The sequence below is a fragment of the Lithobates pipiens genome, unplaced genomic scaffold, assembly GCF_037356315.1.
Source record: "Lithobates pipiens isolate NorthernLeopardFrog02 unplaced genomic scaffold, aLitPip1_a1.2 Scaffold_18, whole genome shotgun sequence".
NCBI lineage: Eukaryota > Metazoa > Chordata > Amphibia > Anura > Ranidae > Lithobates > Lithobates pipiens.
Window position 1 is genome coordinate 32,663,806 of NW_027507758.1, and position 22,283 is coordinate 32,686,088.

General features: G+C 44.2%; 1 protein-coding gene across 1 annotated transcript in view; it reads left to right on the forward strand.

Moving 5' to 3' along the window:
- Positions 1–22,283, forward strand: part of PSME4 (proteasome activator subunit 4) — a gene marked incomplete in the record, with an annotated part of 200,084 nt that overhangs the window by 24,154 nt on the left and 153,647 nt on the right. The window contains 2 exon segments of the mRNA XM_077485552.1: positions 10,331–10,471; positions 14,180–14,296. Coding sequence (XP_077341678.1) covers positions 10,331–10,471; positions 14,180–14,296 — 258 coding nt within the window.

Genomic DNA, 22,283 nt, shown 5'->3' on the forward strand with positions numbered 1-22,283 from the left:
GACAATTGCGGAGGCGGACGATATCGGGTGTCTGCAGATGTCCATCCGCAGACACCCGCTATCCCATAGGAATGCATGTATGTCCGTATTTCATCCGCAAACGGATGGATAAAATACGGACTTACGGTCCGCATGTGTGAAAGGGGCCTAATAGGAATATGACATGACAGGTCCTCTTAATAGTGAGATATGTGGTCCTCACCACTAGGTTGGGAAGCCTGAAATAAAAAAAACAAAAAAACGATCATGGCTTCCCAGCCGAGGTGGCGCCTTTTTTTTTATTTTATTTTTTTAATGCAGAGGGCGTGATGTCATAACATCTCGCTCGACCTCCGATCATAGAGACTCCAGCGACCATCTGGTCCGCTGGAAATCTCACTATGATCAACATCCTGGGCCAGCGGATCCTGTGTCCGACTCTCCAATCGTAGTGGTGAGTCAGTAGAAACACCGCAGGATAGCGGGGGGAGTCGCCTCTCGTAAGAACAATCAAGCGGAGGAACAGCTGCTATGATCATTCTTATGGTGTAGGGAATCGCTGGCTGAAAACGGCAATATCTGAATGTGTGTAGCTACAGGCATCATTGAGATATCCCCACTCATGTCCGTCATGTCATATATTAGCGGGCGGGCGTGAGGAGGTTAAAGAGGAAGGGCATAATAAAATCTCTCTTCACCGTGCTGTAAACGCATCCATTGAATGTGGATGCATTGTGTTTGTGGCACGGCCCTATTCACTTCTATGGTTTGCTTGTCAAACATCACATGATCTACTTTTTTTTTTTTTGCTGTGCAGAATTGCCTCTGCACCAGTGTTAGGGCTGTGTGACTGCCATTGCTGGATTTTGATAGGCAGCTGAGGTGCTTTAAAAACGTGCCCACCCATGTGGATTTAATGTGCTCATATACCCTTGTGAAAGGGTCCTTGGAATAAAATTTATCAGCCTAGTAAAAATGGGGGTTATTTACTAAAACTGCAGAGCGCAAAATCTGGCGCAGCTCTGTATAGGTACCAATCAGCTTCCGGGTTTTATTGCCAAAGCTTAAAGTGGTTGTAAAGTCAGAGTAGGGTCAATGCCAGACTCTGTTATACCAAGGTATACTGCACAGTATAAATATTTGCCGATAACTACCTTATGTCAGATTGCCTCTGTGTGCTCAAGTCACCACCTGCGCTCTCCTCCCTCAATCTAAGGGCTAGAGCTGAGGCTGAGATCCCATCTGACGTCAGTTGGGAGGTCAGCCCCTCCTGCTGTAGCCCTTAAATCGGGGGAAGGAGAGCGGCGGGTGGTCACTTGACCACACAGAGGCAATCTGAAAGGAGGTATTTAGTGACATCATATTAAACAAACATTTAGCCCCCCTTTACACCTATGCGAATTAGATGTGGCTTACAACGCATCCAATTCGCAGGACATTTTAAAATACATTCATTTGAATGCATCTGGTTCACATATGTGCGTTGCATTCGCATTGCACAAAAAAGTGTGCGTTTTCTGGGCATTGTGGTGGGAATTACAACCCATTATCTTCTATGGGCACGCATCTGATTCGCAGATGCATTCCATTGTGAACACAAATTCTCTTCTTCTCCTCACTACACCTACCCCCCCCCCCCCCCCCTGAACCTCTGAACAACAGATTTTTATCTTCGCAGTGAAACCGGAGTTTCAATTCGCAATGCACATGTGTGAACCCGGGCTTACACTGTGTAATGTACCTTGGTGTAAGGGAGGGGCTGGCATTAATCCTACTCTGACTTTACTGCAAGCTACTAATAGCTGCAGGAAGAGAGGGGCAGTGAGGAGATCACTCGCACACAGGAGCTGACAGGCAGGGAGGGAGGGGGAGAGGATAAGAGAGGAGAGACTGCGGGATAACAGAGGTACGTAAACTGACCACAGTATCATGGATCAGCAGCCATGATTGCCGTGGTCAGTTTACATAGGGAGATACAGGAACAGGCATGATCGACCAAGTTTTTTACAGCATAGAAATGGACAGATTAGACCACACAAGCACTGTGCTGTTTAACCTGCCTTTTTTAAAGGAATGATTTTCCTTTTTTTTGGGTTATGACCTCTTTAATTGAACAAACTGATGTTTAGAAGCTGATTGACTATCTTGCACAGCTGCACCAGTTTTAGTAAATCTTCCCCAATGACAGAAGCATGTGAAATGATGACCAAGTTGCCCATATTGACCGATCTGAAATGTTTATTTTGCCATCCCGTTATAACTTTGTGATCAGAGACGCTTGTGCATGTGAGTCTGAAAGGTTCGTACATTGGGGGCGGACTAGAAATGTAACCTATTATAAGGTAGGTTTTGGTGTCTTACTGTTGCAGCTTTGTTAGTTGGGAACAATGCCTTGTGTGGGTGTCAGTCTCCTGGCTTTCTGTAAATCTGCTCTGATCACTGTTATTACCATATCCTGCATATGTTTTCATGTCGGCAATGCTGGATTTTTAAGCTTTCGTGGCAGTTTGTAAATCTCTTGCAGTCCTGTTGGGAAAATTGCCATCATTCAATCAGCGATCTTCTAGCATCTGTCTTATCCATGTTTTCTTTCCTTTTTAAATTATGAATCTGTCATATCTGCAGGCTCGTTTCCGTATCTGTCAAATGTTCACATTTATAATAATTTACAAATGTTGTTCTGGGTCACAATGTCCTTTTGTCTCTTTGGCCCCTTTCACACTGGGGCGCCCAGCGCACTGGCGGTCAAGCGCCGCTATATTTAGCGGCGCTTTACCGTCATTTTTAGCAGTGCGGATCGGCTGCTAGCGGGGCAGTTTTAACCCCCGGTAGCAGCTGAAAAGGGTGCAAAGCGCCACTGCAGCAGCGCTTTGCGGGCGGTTTTAACCCTTTTTCAGCCGCTACCAGGGGTTAAAACTGCCCCTTTCACACTGGGGCGCTCAGCGCACTGGCGGTAAATGCGACGCTTTACCGTCATTTTTAGCAGTGCTGATCGGCCGCTAGCCGGGCAGTTTTAACCCCCGGTAGCGGCTGAAAAAGGGTTAAAACCGCCCGCAAAGCGCTGCTGCAGTGGCGCTTTGCAGGCGCGTTTGGAGCGCTGCCCCATTGTTCTTAATGGGAAGGGGCGATTTAGGAGCGGTAAATACACCGCTTCTACAGCGTTTCAAAGATGCGGCTTGCTGGACTTTTTTGACCGTCCTGCAAGTGCACCGCTCCAGTGTGGAAGCCCTCAGGGCGTTCACATTGGAGTGCACTGAGCGGCTCTTTCAGGGCGCTTTGCAGTCGCTATTTTTAGCACTTTAGCGCCTGCAAAGCGCCTCAGTGTGAAAGGGGCCTTTGGGTCAGTTGACCATGTTGGCCACGCTTATGCTGATCAGATGACAATTTCCCCAAATCTGTACAGTACCTCACAAATGTCAGTACACCCCTCACATTTTTGTAAATATTTTATTCTATCTTTTCATGTGACAACACTGAAGAAATGACACTTATCTACAATGTAAAGTAGTGAGTGTACAGCTTGTATAACAGTGTACATTTGCCGTCCCCTCAAAATAACTCAACACACAGCCATTAATGTCTAAACTGCTGGCCAAAAAAAGCAAGTACACCCCTACGTAAAAAAATGTCCAAATTGAGCCCAATTAGCCATTCTCCCTCCCCGGTGTCATGTGAATCGTTAGTGTTACAAGGTCTCAGGTGTGAATGGGGAGCAGGTGTGTTACATTTGTTATCGCTCTCACTCTCTCATACTGGTTACTGGAAGTTCAACATGGCACCTCATGGAAAGATGGCCTGGGCTATAAGATTGTCCAGACCCTAGAGCAGTGATGGTGAACCTCGGCACCCCAGATGTTTTGGGACTACATTTCCCATGATGCTCATCCACTCTGCAGTGTAGCTGAGCATCATGGGAAATGTAGTTCCAAAACATCTGGGGTGCCGAGGTTCGCCATCACTGCCCTAGAGCTACACGATTCTGGCCAAAATGAGAATCATGATTTTTTTGCTTAAGCCGCGTACACACGGGCGGACTGTATGGCCTACTTAGTCCGAAACACATTTCAGCGGACAGTCCGCTCGTGTGTGGGCTTCAGCGGACTTTTTCAGCGTGCAGTCTGGCGTACTAAGTATTTCGGAATTTCCGTAATTCTGTCCGTCATACTTTGGTTTCAGCGGACAATCCGCTCGTGAGTAGGCTAGTTCGATGGACTAAGAATGGCGCATGCTCAGAAAGGATTTACACGGCGGAAGGTTGCATTGCTGTGTATTGGACTTCCTATTTCTAGTCCCGTCGTACGTGCTGTACACGTCATCGCGCAAACTTTCGACGGACTGTTTGTGCATCCGTGTGTGGTCAAATCCGTTCATTCGAAAGTATGACGGACTGTCCGTCGGATTGTATGACGGACTAAGTAGGCCATACAATCCGCCCGTGTGTACGCGGCCTTAGAATAAAAAGATCACGTAAAATCTTTCACATTATACCAAAAACATGGGCTAACTTTAATAGTTAGTGTGTGTTTTTTTTTTTTTTTTTTTAGTAATTTTTTCAAAAGAAATTGCATTTGAAAGACTGCTGCGCAAATAAAGTGTGGCATAAAATATTACAACAACCACCATTTTATTCTCTAGGGTGTCTACTAAAATATATATATAATCTATCTATCTATCTATCTATCTATCTATCTATCTATCTATCTATCTATCTATCTATCTATCTATCTATCTATCTATCTATCTATCTATCTATCTATATTCTCAATGACCCTAGGGAATACAATGGCGGTTGTTGCAACTTTTTATCTTGCACGGTTTATATATTATTATAATGTTTGGGGGCTCTAAGTAATTTTCTAGCAAATTAAAAATGATTTTAACTCGAAACCAACAAAATATCAGAAAAAGGTTTAGTGTTTTAAGTGGTTAAACTTTTTTCACTTACACACAATGTCTATTCCATTGACAAATTGTTACAATGTTTATACTTGAGTTCAACTGATAAAGAATGTTTTGATTCTTTGCAGACTGCCCAGTTTTTCTCTTCCTTTCTTTTGAAGGCTGTGGCTTCAGAAGAGCAGAGAGAATTCTTTTGCATAGAAAGAATTGCGAAACACTTTAATCAAGATCGTGATAACGATTCTTGACGATTAATTGGGCAGCTCCCTATTGACTGATTTGAATGGGGGTTGTTGTGATAGGTCAAAATGGTCAGCCGATTGGGAATATTCTGGGGGGGGTTCTGTAGGATAGGTCATATGAAGTTACTAAACCCACAACAGTAAAATCAGTCTGTATATGCAGTAAAGCATGCTTATTATAGTGTGGATCCTAAGGGGTTAATCCTCTGCATTGTGTGAAAAGGCTGTTTGATCCTGTCTTCTCTGATCCTCCTCATCTTCTGCTGTCCCTTTGGGGCACTCTGCACATGCTCAGTTTGGGGTGTATTTTTTACTTTATAGTTTTTTTTCTTTCTTTTTTCTGGGAGGGTGTATGTCAGGGGTGTCCAAACTTTTTTCAAAGAGGGCCAGATTCGATGAAGTGAACATGTGTGAGGGCCGACCATTTTGCCTGACATTCTTTGAACCATTAAAATTCGGTCATTCGAGCACTCATACCTGGCCCAACAAAAATTCTCGTGCCTTTGTTGCGCTCGTTTGCCCGACACACAGACGAATGCTCTGTTCTTTAGGGGTACCGTTAAGTCTTAATGGTACCCCACACATTGGAAACATGGGGTGCTTTTGGTGCAGCGCAATAAAAAAAAAAAAAAAAGCTCTGGGACTTCTTTCCCTGCATTTTTGTGGGTATGGAAGCCCATTGAAATGCATGGGCTGCCCTACACACAGCATGCAGCCATGCAGATGTGAACCAAGGGCTTATTGGAGGGGCAGTAAAACTACATGGTTAAGCTGTTTTTACCACCCCCAACTTCTCCCCCTTTAGCTGCAGAGGGAGCAGCTGGGGGTGTACACATATTGTGGCTGCAGCTGGAGGTATGCTCAGGGTGAATGGGCCTGCACTGCAACTACCCCGCAACTGTGTAGACTGCACAGTTGCGGTATAGTGATGCTACATTTACGGGCTTAAAACAGGTGGTGAGGAGGCAACATAATGCCTCTTTACCACCTTTCAAATGCCTCTGAAAAGCGATCTGTATATGGATTGCTTTTCAGAGGAGCAGCAATCCTGGCTGCTATCACACACACAAGCACCACAAAAGCAGTTCTGATGGTACAAGAATGGGGGGGGGGGGTCTGGATTAAAAGTAACACACATGCATACACATACACACAGACATACACACATACACACATACAGACACATGCATACACATACAGACACATGCATATACTTACATACATACAGACACATGCACACACACACATACAGACACATGCACACACGTACATACATACATACATACAGGCACATACATACATACATACAGACATACACGCACATACATACACGCACATACAGACATACATACACACACACACACACACATACATGCACACAGATACATACAGACACACATGCTGCACACACATACAGACAGACATACACGCACATACAGACAGACACACATGCACATACGCATACATACAGACATACATGGACACACACACACACATGCAATCATACATGCACAGACACACACACACATGCACACACACACAGACACACATGCACATACAGACACACATACACACACACACACACACACACACACACACACACACACACACACACACACATACATACATACAGACAGACATGCACACACACACACACACACATATAGACACACATGCACACACATACATACAGACATGCACACACATGCACAGACACACATACATACAGACACACATACATACAGACACACATGCACACACACACATACACACATGCACACATACATACATACAGACACACATGCATACAGACAGACATGCACACACATACATACATACAGACATGCACACACATACATACATACAGACATGCACACACACACATACAGACAGACATGCACACACACACACACACATACATACATACAGACATGCACACACACACACATACAGACAGACATGCACGCACACACACACACACACACACACACACATACATACATACATACAGACATGCACACACACATACAGACAGACATGCGCACACACACACACACACACATACAGACACACATGCACACACACACACACACACATACAGACACACATGCACACACACACACACACATACAGACACACATGCACACATACACATACAGACACACATGCACACATACACATACAGACACACATGCACATACATACAGACACACATGCACACATATACATACAGACACACATGCACACATATACATACAGACACACATGCACACATATACATACAGACACACATGCACACATACAGACACACATGCACACATACAGACACACATGCACACACATACATACATACAGACACACATGCACACACACACACATACACATAAATAAAGCCTTTTTAAAACGAATCTAGCTTGTAGTACAGTACCTTTCCATTCCATTTCCTCATTCAGCCGGGTACTGCACTGTAGGGGGAAGCAGAGAGCGCAGCACACTCCTCTGCACTTTACTTTCACTTTTGAAGCCGACGGAGCTTCTCACAGTGCCGGGGATCGGCTCATTTGACAGCCCTGATCCCGCAGCACACCAGGCGGGCCGTTCAAAACCGGACTGCGGGCCGCGATTGGCCCGCGGGCCGGACTTTGGACATGCCTGGTGTATGTGATCAGCACAGTTCCAATGAACGCTGTCTAGACAAAGTCAGGGGTCATGGTAGCCTTATAGAACTGTAAGAGTAGAATGAAAACTCCTCCTACAAGCGTTAACCAGACACTGATAGAAGTCGCAAGACTGCTATATACTGCTGATGAGAAAAGATATTTAGCAATTTAAGTTAATAAACAATTGTGTGTTCAATGTTCTATGTACTGTAGGAGACCAGATATGGTGAATGGGTTTAGTAACACTTTAAACCCCTATTTAAACCAAATATTTATTGCTTCTGAGCACCACGAAATACAAATGCTATTTCTTTTTTTTGATATTCAAAGCAAACTTGCCCCTTTCCATCTGTGTCTCCATGTTTTATTTTGCTGAGAAATCACTTTGAAAAACACCTCCCTATCATTTCTGTCCATGGCCACCTTGATTAAGGGCAGATGATTCATGTAGCATTTTACTTGCTGCAATCCATCTGCCCTTAGCTCAGTCAAGCAGGGTGTGCTTAGGTGATTAAACCTCCTCTCCTGAAGACTCCTGGGATGTATGACCTCATTTGCCAGGGAAGAAACCAGGAAGTGCATGAAGAAATGTAAAACAAGTACATATGATATCCTTTGCCATCTATTTAATGCTAGCAGCATGAGGTTTAAAAATGAATGTTGATTGTGAGACTGAAGTTCCACTTTAACCTTTTAGTGCCAAGTGCATGCAAACCTCTCTGCGGTGGGTCTGGGTGCCAAGTGGACGCATATTTGCATGCAATAGTGCAAATAGAGCTTTGCCAAGAGTGCAAAGATCCTATTTGCTGCTTGCGACCAAAGCTTTCAGATCATGTGACTGCCATGACATCAATCAATCACATCGGTCACATGTCCTAAGCCTCGGCCTGCCTCCTGGAATACTAAATCATGTAAAGGAATACTAAATCATTTAAATCATCTAAATCATTTAAAGCTGGCTCCAAGGGGTTAAGCAGGAGGCTGGCGGGGCTGTTTGCCAGTTGCCAGACAGATTTATGGCTGATTTTACAGTTTTAAAGTGTTTATTGATTAAAAAATGTTCTGGTGAATTGGTATTGCTATTGGCTGAGAGCACAGATTGGGACCTGATTGGCAGACCTTTTCGATTATACCAGCCGAACAGGCAGCTTCTGTTGGACTATTTGCAGTACACACAGTCTGAATGTCGGCCGGTTTATTTTGAACTGGACGATGCCCACACAAAATGGAACTTCCGTTTTTCAGAACCCTCCCCCCCTCCGGTGTCACATTTGGCACCTTTCAGCGGGGAGGGAGGTGCAGATACCTGTATAATACAGGTATTTGCACCCACTTCTGGGCATAGATCACCGTGGTGACCTATGCCACTTCCTGACCCCCCCCCCCCGTCTGTTGGGAGAGACGGGTCCCAGAGACAGCAGGGACCATTCGGATTACGCAACGCGAGTCACGCATGTGGAAACCACTTCCTGATTCCTTTACCAAAGATTGCGGCGGCAGCATCTGAGGGACAGTTCGGCCGCCGAAATCGTGGGTGCCGTGGACGGTTAAGTGTCCTTATTTTCAAAGTCAGCAGCTGCAGTATTTGTAGCTGCTGACTTTAAAAAATAAAAAAATAAAATTTGGTGGACCTCCACTTGAAGCCACTGTTATCCTTTTCCATATTGCATCTAGCTTTTATTTTACCTCTAAGGCTGCTTTCACATTGGGGCGATGCGGGCGTCGGCGGTAAAGCGCCGCTATTTTTAGCGGCGCTTTACCGTCGTTTCAGCGGCAGTCTGCGGGCGCTAGCGGGGTGGTTTTAACCCCCGCTAGCGGCCGAAAAAGGGTTAAACCCGCCCGCAAAGCGCCGCTGCAGCGGCGCTTTGCCGGCGGTATTGCCGCGCTGTCCCATTGATTTCAATGGGTAGGAGCGGTGAATACACCGCTCCTTCACCGCTCCAAAGATGCGGCTAGCAGGACTTTTTTCACTGTCCTGCCAGCGCACCGCTCCAGTGTGAAAGCCCTTCGGCTTTCACACTGGAGTTAAAGGGGCCGGTTTTTTTCAGGCGCTACACAGGCGCTATTTTTAGCGCCGTAACGCCTGAAAACCGCCCCAGTGTGAAAGGGGCCTTAGTTTGAAATTTTGTCCAGATATCTTGTGGTGTGTGTGTTTTTTTTTGTTTTTTTGTTTTTTTTTAGGAACATCCATATGTTGTATTGGCACCTTACAAATAAATGTGTTTTTTATTTATTTTTATTTTTTGGGCCAGCATCCAAAATTGTTGCCTAGTCTGCTTCCTGGCCTCTGCAGGCAGTTGCCTCATCTTACACTGTTGTGTTTCATTCATTTTGGTATGTTAGATTTCCCCACCATACATATCGTTGTTGCCGGACCTTTAATCGGGATTATAGCAAAGCATTAGCTACATAAGGTTTAGCTTGAGCTGACTTTGCAATGCACTGTAAATCCCCACTCCATAACATCTCACTTGTATGAATTTTAGGAGTAAAATGTAATATGTAATGAATGTACAGACTGTTAAATATTTATTTTCTATTTGTTTTCAGGTACATTCGGCTTTATGGCAGAAAATTTAGTAAAGAAGACCATGTGCTATTCGTTAAGTTGTTGTACGAGTTGGTGACAATTCCAAAACTGGAGATCAGTATGATGCAGGGGTTTGCACGCTTGTTGGTGCAACTTTTAAAGTAAGTTGCATGTGGTTTTTCATTGCTACCAGCAAAAATGTGTACATAACACTGACACCATAAGGCCCTGTTCACACTGGCATTAAAAGCAGGAGTTTGAGGTGCATTTTTTTTAAAGCGGAGTTCCACACGTTTTAAAAGTCAGCAGCTACAAAAAATGTGTAGCTGCTGACTTTTAATAAACAGAAACTTGCTTGTCCCACAGTCCAGCGATGCGGCTGTCCAAAGTCTCGCTCCTCTTCCCTCCTTTCCGCAGCTTGCATCTTCACAGCCGGGCTCACACTGAGTCACGCTGCGCTGTCTTGAATGGCCGGGAAATCTTTTGGGACCCGTGACGTGTCCCAGAAGAATGCAGAGAGGGGCGGAGAGGTGAACTTCCGCTCGGCGACAGGAGAGGAAGTGGGAGCTGCGTACCTGTCAAAACCAAGTACCCCCCCCCCCCCCCCCCAAAAAAATGATGTGGCATGTTGGGGGGTCACTAGTGCTTACCACGAAAGTTTTATTTTAGGGAGTAACTCCGCTTTAACTCTCCTCAATCTCCTAGTAAAGCAGTCTGCAATTGATAAAATGGACAGCACACGGATCACATTATCCACATGAAGTGTTGGCGTTTAAAAAATAAAAATAAAAAATGAAGCTTCATGTGGAGTTCGGAGGGAATTGAAGCTTTTTCACTCCAACCATTCAAATCCATGGCAGCGCACCATAAACTCGCCACTGCGCAGTTGCAACATGTTTGCTTTGCGTATGTGTCGCCTTAGGCCTTGTTCACGACAACCCGAAAAAACAAGGCGTGTGGGATGCGCTTTTAATGCGGCTTTAGCACTCATTAAACTCAGCAAACTCAACAACTCCCATTAACGCTATAAGTGAATTTGTTTAAGTGGAGCTTCAAGCTCCCCCAAAAAAAATGAAGTCAGCCGCTAATACTGTACTACAAGTACTGTAGCTGCTGACTTTTAATAGTCGGGCACTTCCCTGTCCAGGAATCCAGCGGTGTCCTCACCTGAGCTGATTTTTTTTTTTTTAATCAGCTATTTGGCTCAGTTTGCTGTACTTAAATGTGACAGAAGTGTGAGCGGGTACCTGTCAAAGCCAGATACCCGCTCCCTGTCACTGAACACATATCCAGTATATATTGATCATTACATTGTTTGTTATTGCAAAACAAGTACAATGTTCTGAAATTAAATCTATAACATATCTACAAATATAGGATACCCTTTAAAAAGAGAACCATCCCTCAAAAAAAAAAAAAGGGGGGGGGGGGGGCAGCAGTCTATAACTTACAAAATGGTCCATTAGCAATACCCAACCTGTATCCAAGGGAAGACTGGGAACAGGGCTGATAATTCTTGCTCCTCCTTGCTTCAGAGTGCTCCTATAGCAAGCCGCAAAGCATAATGTAGAGTTCCCCTATAGCAAGGTAAAAAAAAATATTTTTGTAAAGTCACTTCCTTCTCCTTGCCAGGACTACATGTCCCATGAGAAATTGCTCCTCACACATTCACAAGCTCTCAAGCACTTGCATGTATAAACGGTGTACTGAGCTGTATGTGTGCTGCACTGTGTATACTGACATGTATGGAGGGTGTGCTGCACTGTGTATACTGACATGTATGGATGGTGTACTCAGCTGTATGTGTGCTGCACTGTGTATACGGACATGTATGGAGGGTGTGCTGCACTGTGTATACTGGCATGTATGGAGGGTGTGCTGCACTGTGTATACTGACATGTATGGAGGGTGTGCTGCGCTGTATGTGTGCTGCACTGTGTATACTGACATGTATGGAGGGTGTGCTGCACTGTGTATACTGGCATGTATGAAGGGTGTGCTGCACTGTGTATACTGACATGTATGGAGGGTGTGCTGCACTGTATATACTGACATGTATGGAGGGTGTGCTGCACTGTGTATACTGGCATGTATGAAGGGTGTGTTGCACTTTATATACTGACATGTATGGAGGGTGTGCTGCACTGTGTATACTGGCATGTATGGAGGGTGTGCTGCACTGTATATACTGACATGTATGGAGGGTGTGCTGCACTGTGTATACTGGCATGTATGAAGGGTGTGCTGCACTGTGTATACTGACATGTATGGAGGGTGTGCTGCACTGTATATACTGACATGTATGGAGGGTGTGCTGCACTGTGTATACTGACATGTATGGAGGGTGTGTTGCACTGTATATACTGACATGTATGGAGGGTGTGCTGCACTGTGTATACTGGCATGTATGAAGGGTGTGCTGCACTGTGTATACTGACATGTATGGAGGGTGTGTTGCACTGTATATACTGACATGTATGGAGGGTGTGCTGCACTGTATATACTGACATGTATGGAGGGTGTGCTGCACTGTATATACTGACATGTATGAAGGGTGTGCTGCACTGTATATACTGACATGTATGGAGGGTGTGCTGCACTGTGTATACTGACATGTATGGAGGGTGTGCTGCACTGTGTATACTGGCATGTATGGAGGGTGTGCTGCACTGTGTATACTGGCATGTATGGAGGGTGTGCTGCACTGTATATACTGACATGTATGGAGGGTGTGCTGCACTGTATATACTGACATGTATGGAGGGTGTGCTGCACTGTGTATACTGGCATGTATGAAGGGTGTGCTGCACTGTATATACTGACATGTATGGAGGGTGTGCTGCACTGTGTATACTGACATGTATGGAGGGTGTGCTGCACTGTGTATACTGGCATGTATGGAGGGTGTGCTGCACTGTGTATACTGGCATGTATGGAGGGTGTGCTGCACTGTGTATACTGGCATGTATGGAGGGTGTGCTGCACTGTGTATACTGGCATGTATGGAGGGTGTGCTGCACTGTGTATACTGACATGTATGGAGGGTGTGCTGCACTGTGTATACTGGCATGTATGGAGGGTGTGCTGCACTGTGTATACTGGCATGTATGGAGGGTGTGCTGCACTGTGTATACTGACATGTATGGAGGGTGTGCTGCACTGTGTATACTGGCATGTATGGAGGGTGTGCTGCACTGTGTATACTGGCATGTATGGAGGGTGTGCTGCACTGTGTATACTGGCATGTATGGAGGGTGTGCTGCACTGTGTATACTGGCATGTATGGAGGGTGTGCTGCACTGTGTATACTGACATGTATGGAGGGTGTGCTGCACTGTGTATACTGGCATGTATGGAGGGTGTGCTGCACTGTGTATACTGGCATGTAAACAAATGATGCATTCTGTATTCAGTTAAACTGATCGGCTCACTAATTGATTATGAAAATAATTGACAACTATTCTCATAATTGAATGTCGATTTCGTTGTTTCAGCCCTAAATCCCATATCTATCTACATAGTTATGTCAACAAAACACAAGTCCAATAGAAACAAAAAACTAATAATGGTAATAATAATAGTATTAGAATAATAATAATAATATTATTATTATTATTAATAATAGAATAGTAATAATAGGATAGTGTGGGGTGGGGTGAGAGATTCGGGTCTTTTCCATGTGACTTTAGGGAATAGAAGGTTACAGGATGTCGCAGATTCCAATTTATGGAAATAATACAGCGGGAATTCATTTTTTGATCATAATGGCGATTCCATTATTTTGTAGTGATGATTATTTATTATATTTTTTGTTCTGCCAAATTCTATCAATAAATTGATATTTTACTCTTTCCCTTGACCGAATACAGAAAGAAAGAGCTCCTTTCAAGAGAAGACTTGCAGTTACCCTGGAGACCATTGTACGAAATGCTGGAGAGAATATTGTACTCTAAAACGGAACACCTTGGTCTTAATTGGTTTCCTAAGTAAGTGAATAAAGTCGCGGTTAGTTCTTGCATTGAATGTCTTCATCTGGTTCTAATAAATGGATTCTGTAGACTGCAGTTACCTAATGTGACAAATGTATGTGCTGTGAGGTCACCGGCACACAATGGGACTGCTAATTGCAGGGAAATGGCTGGGATTGGCCGGCTCTCCGCTCTCTGTGACATTTACCATTCTCTTGTTCTTGGTTCATTAGTAATAAAAAGGAAATCCCGTCACTTGTGCTATGGAAGTGACTGACACGCGTGTCCTTGTTGTCCACAACAACCCATGAGATTCTGATCGACATTTTTTTTTTTCTCTAGTGCTTATAAGGTGGGATGTGTTGGTAACACATAATTTTTCTGTCGCGTTTATGCAAAAAAAAAGTCACATGTTAGCAGAAATGAGAACAACTCTGTTGGTTTCAAGCCGTATTAAAAACAAACGCAAACCTTTATTATATTGCAGCTTACCAATTCTTAGATGTGATGGCTGTATTTTAGTTTTCCTTTTTTAGGCTATTTTTATCTAGCGATCCAGCCAGCGAGTCTGTTGTTTAAAAAGCACAGGCTCTCCAGCAGAATGTATCAGTTTACGTGAAAACCATTTGCCACTGGCAGAGGTGCTTACAATGATCAACTTTTATTTATTCGTATTAAACCTTTATCCCGATTGGAAAAAGACTGTGTGCTGTAACTGATTATAAAGCTTGAGCTGGAGTTTGAATTCAATTACTTAGTGTATTCTAATCTTCCTAAACCCAGGAGCCTGCATTCATTATATCTGGTCTCCCACAGTACACGGAACATGTAAATGCAATTATGATAAACTGCTAAATACCTTTTTCTTATCAGCAGTGTATAGCAGTCTTGTGACTTCTATCAGTGTCCGGTTAAAGCAGAAGTAAACCCATCCAGAAAACCAGTTTCAAACACGGCACGTGCCGGAAATGTAACACTCCCATTGGTTGTGCTCTCAACCAAACTGTCAAACCATCCAATGACTGGTGTTATAACTGATCATGGCAGCTGTAGATTAAACAGAGGCAAGGATTGCAGCTTCCTTGGCTGAAAATGATAGGGGGCTTTACTTCCACTTTAAAGCTTGTGGGAGGAGATTTCATTCTCCTCTGTCTGCCCTATGAGTCTGCAGGACCCCCTGACCCTCTGTCTGGACAGTGCTGATTGGTCTTGTGTGGATCACATGCATCCTCCCTAGAAACAAAAATCTAGCAATACACACCAAACCGGGCATGTGCAGAGTGCCCCCAAGGTACTGTTCTATCAGCAGATAGATTGAGGACAGTGGAAGAAGGGGAGGACCAGAGAAGACAGGATGGAACAGCTTTTTAACACATTGCAGAGGATTAACACCACAGGGAGTATAACAAGCATGCTTTACTGCATATACAGACTGATTTTACTGTTGTGAGTTTAGTAACACTTTAATTGATAACCATAAACTATTAACACTTCTATATCTGAAAGCATTCTTCATTTACAGCCTTTTTTTCACACCTGCCTAAAACTTTTGCTCCGTATCGTACATATGTAAACATTAATGTCCTTGCTACATATGCACTCATTGGAGTACGAGAGCTCTGCCTGCGTCCTAGCAATGATGAATGCGAGGCAGCAGCAGCCACCTGCTCCCTAGGGACAGATGCTAGGCAGCAACAGTCATTTAGTGTCCTAGCAACCAAGGCAGCTAGGGGGCAGTAGCCTTCTGCATCTTGGCAACTAAGGGATGTTTCACAGCAGAAGCTGCCCGGTTGTATCTATTTTGTGCTACGTTTTTCTAAATAATCAGCAGAGCAGGCCATTTATTCGCACGCTGTACCCAAGTAAACGTTGCTTAAATCTTACATGTATATGCAGATTGCTATGGGGGCACTGGATCTGAGCGACAACTCTGTGTATCCATTCAGGCACGGAGCCCTGACCTGGCCCCGCCCCCCTCTCTCCCCTGATTGGCTAGCTGACTTTGACAGCAACCAATGCTACAAACGCCATACCTGCTGACTTTTAATAAGGACACCTGTTCAGTGAGCCCGTGATGTCGGCACTCCCGAGGCTGATCAGTCCATCGGATCGGCTGTTGGCGCCGCCATCTTAACAAAGGGAAACGGGCAGTGGAGCCTTGCGGCTTCACTGCCCGTTTCCTACTGCGCATGCACGAGTCGCACAGTGCTTTGTGAATGGCACCGCTGTTTTCTGGGATACACACATGTCCCAGAAGGCAACGGGTCCGCTTGCCGAAGAGGAGGAAGCGCCATGGAAGAGGCAGATTAGGACTACTGCCTACCCTGTTTCCCCAAAAATAAGACCTAGTGTGATTGTCAATGATGGCTGCAATATAAGCCCTACCCCCGAAATAAGCCATACCCTGTTTCCCCGAAAATAAGCTCTACCCTGAAAATAAGATCTACACGGGCTTTAACTAGGGCTTATTTGGGGGGTAGGGCTTATATTGCAGCCATCACCGACAATCACGCTAGGTCTTATTTTCGGGGAAACAGGGTAGCAACAGGGGTTTCTGGTAAGTTTACAAAAAAAACTATTTCAAATTATTATTTTTTTTTTTTAAAGAATACTAATTCCATTTTTTATTTTAGGGTGACCCTCTGCTTTAATGACACCTCAGACACCAATCGGGCTGCCTCCCATCTAGCATAGTCTGTGCCCCAGTTTTCCTGCGTCTTTGCGACCCCCTGCCCCTGTAATCCCGGACAGCCGACTGAGATTTAAGCGGGCCTGAAATAGATTTAGCACTGATGATGAGGCAGATTTTCACTCTAAGGCCCGGTTCACACTGGTGCAACATGGGATCCGACTTGTGAGAGCAGAAGTCGCATGAGGTGTCAAAGTAAACGTTTCCCTATGAGAGCCATCTTAACCGATCCGACACAAGTTACTCCGACTTTTGAAAAGGGTCCTGCACTACTTTTGGTGCGACTTTGATATGACTTCAATGCCACAGAGTATAAAACGTCACATCAAAGTCCTATTCCAAACTTGCTCTGAAAGTCACGCAGCTCTGGAGTTTTGCAATAAGCGTATATTGATTGGTTTGCGCAAAAGTTATAGCGTCTACAAAATGGGGCATAGATTTATTTTTAATTTTTTTTTATTAGTGATGGTGGCAATCAGATTTTTATCGGGTCTGCGACAATATGGCAGACATAGAGTCCGCCGGTCCCACAGGTGCCTTCCCAACGCTGCCATTGTGCAGACGTATAGCGGCGTGCAGCGGTCGGCAAGTGGTTAATAAAATTGGAGGTAGGTGGGTCTGCCTACCGGATTGGAGGTAGGTGGGTCCATGCCGGGGCAATAGGAGTGAATGGAAGGTCCGCCTGAAAAACTGACGTGATTGGACCCTTTGTGCTAAAGGGGTCTAGGTGTCGTTTGGCAGAGATAAGGATAACAGTAAAAATAATAAATGCTCTTCTTGTACAGTTTAGTAAGGTGAGTGTTTCCTGAGGTTGTTAGCACTGCAGAGTCATGATGTCTCCTGTATGATACGGGCCTCGGCCTCTGATTGAGTAATAGATATTGCCTCATTGTGATTGGACAACCTAGCAGCTGGAAGTTCTCTGTACTGTTTATTAGGTGATCATCTTTCATGTGTTTGTGTCCTGAAATACTGCCCTGTCACTTATCACGTGGTGGGTCAGCACATGGTTTATCTGTTTTTACTTCAACATTTAAATCTGATCTCTACCAATGTCTGAGGGTAGGTAAGGTGAGGGGGTCGTATTTCGAATATTTAAAGAGTATTTCCACTTTTGTGAAAAGAAAAACACAGTCCCCTCTGGGTGACCCAAATACTTTTTGTTGCTCTGAATAAATAGCGGTTTGTTTTCATTATGTCCTTTTCAGACTGAGGGTTCATTCAGAAGGGGGTGACGCCTCTCCTGCGTGCAGACTCCCTTTGTTATTGAGCTTCGGGCTGCCTGCAGTCCGGTGAATGCGGACACGACCGCATGTCAAAATTTGACAGGGCAGACCGGAGCGGCTGCATGGATCTATACCGGGATTTCTCAACTCCAGTCCTCAAGGCGACCCAACAGGTCATGTTTTCAGGCTGTCCATTATTTTGCACAGGTGATTTGATCGGTTTCGCTGCCTTCGTAATTACCTCAGCCGTTTCATCTCAGGAAAATCCTGAAAACGTGGCCTGTTGGGGCGCCTTGAGGACTGGAGTTGAGAAACGTTGATTTGTAACTTAGTGTCTCAAATTTCAACATGCGGCTATGTCCATGCAGTCGCTGCATCTGCATTCACTTCTGTAGGCTTGCCTGCATGTAGCCCGAGGCAGATAATGGCACACCAATGTAGGAAGCTTAAAGAGGGATTCCACCAAAAAAAAAAATATTAAAAGCCAGCAGCTATAAATACTACAGCTGCTGACTTTTAATAAATGGACACTCACCTGTCCCGGGTTCCAGCGATGCCGGCAGCCGAGGCCGATCGATCGCTCGGTTCTCGGCTGCTGCCGCCACCATTCTAGGTGAGTGAATCAGGAAGTGAAGCGAATCGGCTTCACTTCCCGGTTCCCTACTACGCATGCGCGAGCTGCGCCGCGCAATAGGAAATCTCCGCACTGTCACTGGGACCCGTGTGTGTCCCAGCAGACAGCGCGGCAGGGCAGGAAATGGCGTAGATTCCCACAGGAGTCTATGCCCGGAAGTGGGTGTAAATACCTGTCTTTGACAGGTATCTCCACCCCCCTCCCCCCGAAAGGTGTCAATTGTGACACCGGAGGGGGGAGGGATCCGATCAGCGGAGGTTCCACTTTAGGGTGGAATCCCGCTTTAAACACAGGATGGGTGTCGGTGCCTGTCTGAATGAAGCACTACTCTGAACAGGAGGGTCTGGTTCATTAGAAACACCTGGTGCACTCTCAGCAGTCCAATGAGAAAAAGCTGCAGTTTGCATCCCTTTGTGCCCCGTACACACAATCAGAATTTTGATGGGGAAAAAGCGCTGATGGATTCCGCTCAAGCTGTCTTGCAAACACACCGTCACGCCAAATTCCGACCGCCAAGAACGCGGTGATGTACAACATGTACGACGGGACTAGAAAAAGGAAGTTTAATACTCGGTAGCCAATAGCTTCTGTCTCGTAGTTGAATCTGCGTGAGAATTTGCACGTCGGAACTGCATACACACGATCGGAATTTCTGATAGAAAGTTTTTCCATCTGAAAAATTGAGAACATGCTCTCAGATTTTTTATTTTTTTTGCTGGTGGGAATTTGGCCAGTTAAATTCCGATGGAGCATACACACGGTCGCATTTTCCGATGAAAAGCTCTCATCGGTCTGTTGCTGGCCGAAATTTCCGATCGTGTGTATGCGGCAGAAGTGTAACCCCTGGGAAGTATCTCACCAAAACATGCATTTTATTGCAGGGGATGCCTCATATCTGGGGCAGACTTCTGGGAAAATCGGTGAGCCAATTGCACAAGCAGCAAAACACACTTCTTTCCATGTTGTATTGAGTTTTACAGAAAATTCGAGAGAATGCAGATTGAAGAGGAAATTTGAATAACCGTAAATGACAGCATGGCTTCTGTATCAGTTGCATGCGCTTTATACAGGGCTTCCTTTTTTCTCTGAGAATAGATGCAGGAACTCTCTCCTGGGCAGGGTGGATTTGCTTTAAACCGTAATTTTTAAAAAGCAACTGTCATCTCTGTCCTGCAGCGGCTCCTCCTCTGACCCGCTGTTGACTCACCGACCATCCCATTCACTTTAATTGGACGGCTGATGATGTGACAGGTGACACAGCAAGGTGAGAGACGTGGCGGCAGCAGGTGAGTGGATGCCCACTCACAGGCACTGCCATGATGGATCTGAAATGACAGGCGCTCTTTAAATGTAAGGACTTATTTTTGGTGCTAGTTAGAATCTTTAATATTTAAAAATGAAGGTTTCCCATTTAGAATAAGTTGTCCGGTTAGTAAAACAGCGATATTAGAACCGATTCAATCATAGAGTTTGTAGTGTACGTAGATTTGTAAAACAATGAGATAAAGAAATATTCCTGAAATTTTTGGTTGATCTCGTGGTTACTGTGAAATTGTGTGAATGCATCAATGCAGTGCATGTTATCTCCGCTTGCAGAGCTTAGATTACATTACATTGAATGAGTTTACTAAAAATGTAAATATTGCAGAATATACAGCCTCATAATACATAACTATAAGCTCCATTTCATGCTCAATAAACTAAATTATTAATGTATTTTAAATGGAAAACTAAATTTAGATTAGATCGATTTTAAATAAATCAGATAATCATTATTATTATTTTTTTTTTTTTCTTTCCATCATTTGTTTTGTATCCACCCTGCTCCTGCGTCACCCCTTGTCTCCACCCCTACCCACTTCCCAGTACTGCCCCTTTTACAGAATACAGAGCCAAGTGTTATTTTGTGGTGCTAAAATAATTTTTTAATAGCAAGAAAAGCAGTAAAATAGATCTTCCCAACCACCCAGCAACAATAGATCCCCCACCAACAAGACCCATTTCAACAATAGATCCACCATATCAAACCTACACCCTGAGAGGATTTGTCCATCAGAAACAACAGCTATCCCAGCAGTCAGCAACAATAGACCCCCCCCCCCACAGCAACAATAGACCCCCCCCTCAGCAACAATAAAACTTCCAGCACACTTCAGCACCTCCTTGCTATTACTTGAATTCAGTGCTGAAGGTGCCAGAACGGTGTTCCCGCTGAAAAAAAGCTATAATATATATATATATATATATATATATATATATATATCTATCTCTATCTATCTCTGTGTATGTGTGTGTGTGTGTGTGTGTGTGTGTGTGTGTGTGTGTGTGTGTGTGTGTGTGTGTATATATATATATATATATAATGTGTGTGTGTGTGTATATATATATATATATATATATCTATATATATATATATATATAATGTGTGTGTGTGTGTGTGTGTGTGTGTGTATATATATATATATATATATATATATATATATATATATATATATATATATATATATATATATATATATATATATATATATATATAAAAATATATATATAAAAATATATATATATATATAAATTATTTTCTTTGTTATGGGAAGAGGTAGATGGATTTTTAGTGAGAATGAGGCCTCATACAAAGTACTGACACTAGAAAGTCTCTAATAAAGCAAGCCAACTAGAATTGGAGATTTCAGCAATGGCATGTTGTTGTTTTTTTATTTAAAAGCACATTAAAGTGCTTGTAAAGGCTGAAGGTTTTTTTTTTTTTTTTTTTAAGACCAAAACACATCCTATACTGTGTACTTGCCTCTATCCAAAAGCATGGAGTGTGATTTCTGTCTCCCCTCTCTTCACTCTATCTGCATGATTCACTTTTGACAGATTTTCCCAAAGGCTAGAGATAAGGTGCCTGAGAAGGAGCTTTAGCACACAGCCTGTGATTCATATCCATGGCTCTGCATGTTCCGTGCTGTGGCTAGAGGGGGCGGGGTTTGTCCCTTCCAATCAGAGCTCCCCTAACTGAGATCTGTTTTCTGAGACTTCAGATCTCCATCCCCTGCTGCTAGAGCTGAGAAAAAATCCTTTGATCTGCGTGTGTGTTTTTTAGCACAATTTACAGAAGAGATGACTGATGATAAATGGGTACAAATGTATGTAGGATTTGTTTCTTCTTTGTGTATCACTTGAGGCTAGTCACTTCACTGGGTGTATGTAAGGGTTTTCAGCCACTTTAAAGGGATATTAAAGTCATTATTTTTCCCTTTAAGATAACAAACCCGCCCAGAGCAGCCCGGATCCTCCTCTTCTCGGGTCCCTCACCGGTTCTCCTGGCCTCTCCCTCCTGCTGGGTGGCCCCACAGCCAGCAGCTTGCCTACGGAGCTGTGACCTGGCCCCAACCCCTCTGTCTCCTGACTGGCTCACTGGCTGTTATTGAAAGCAGCGGGAGATGATGGTTCCTG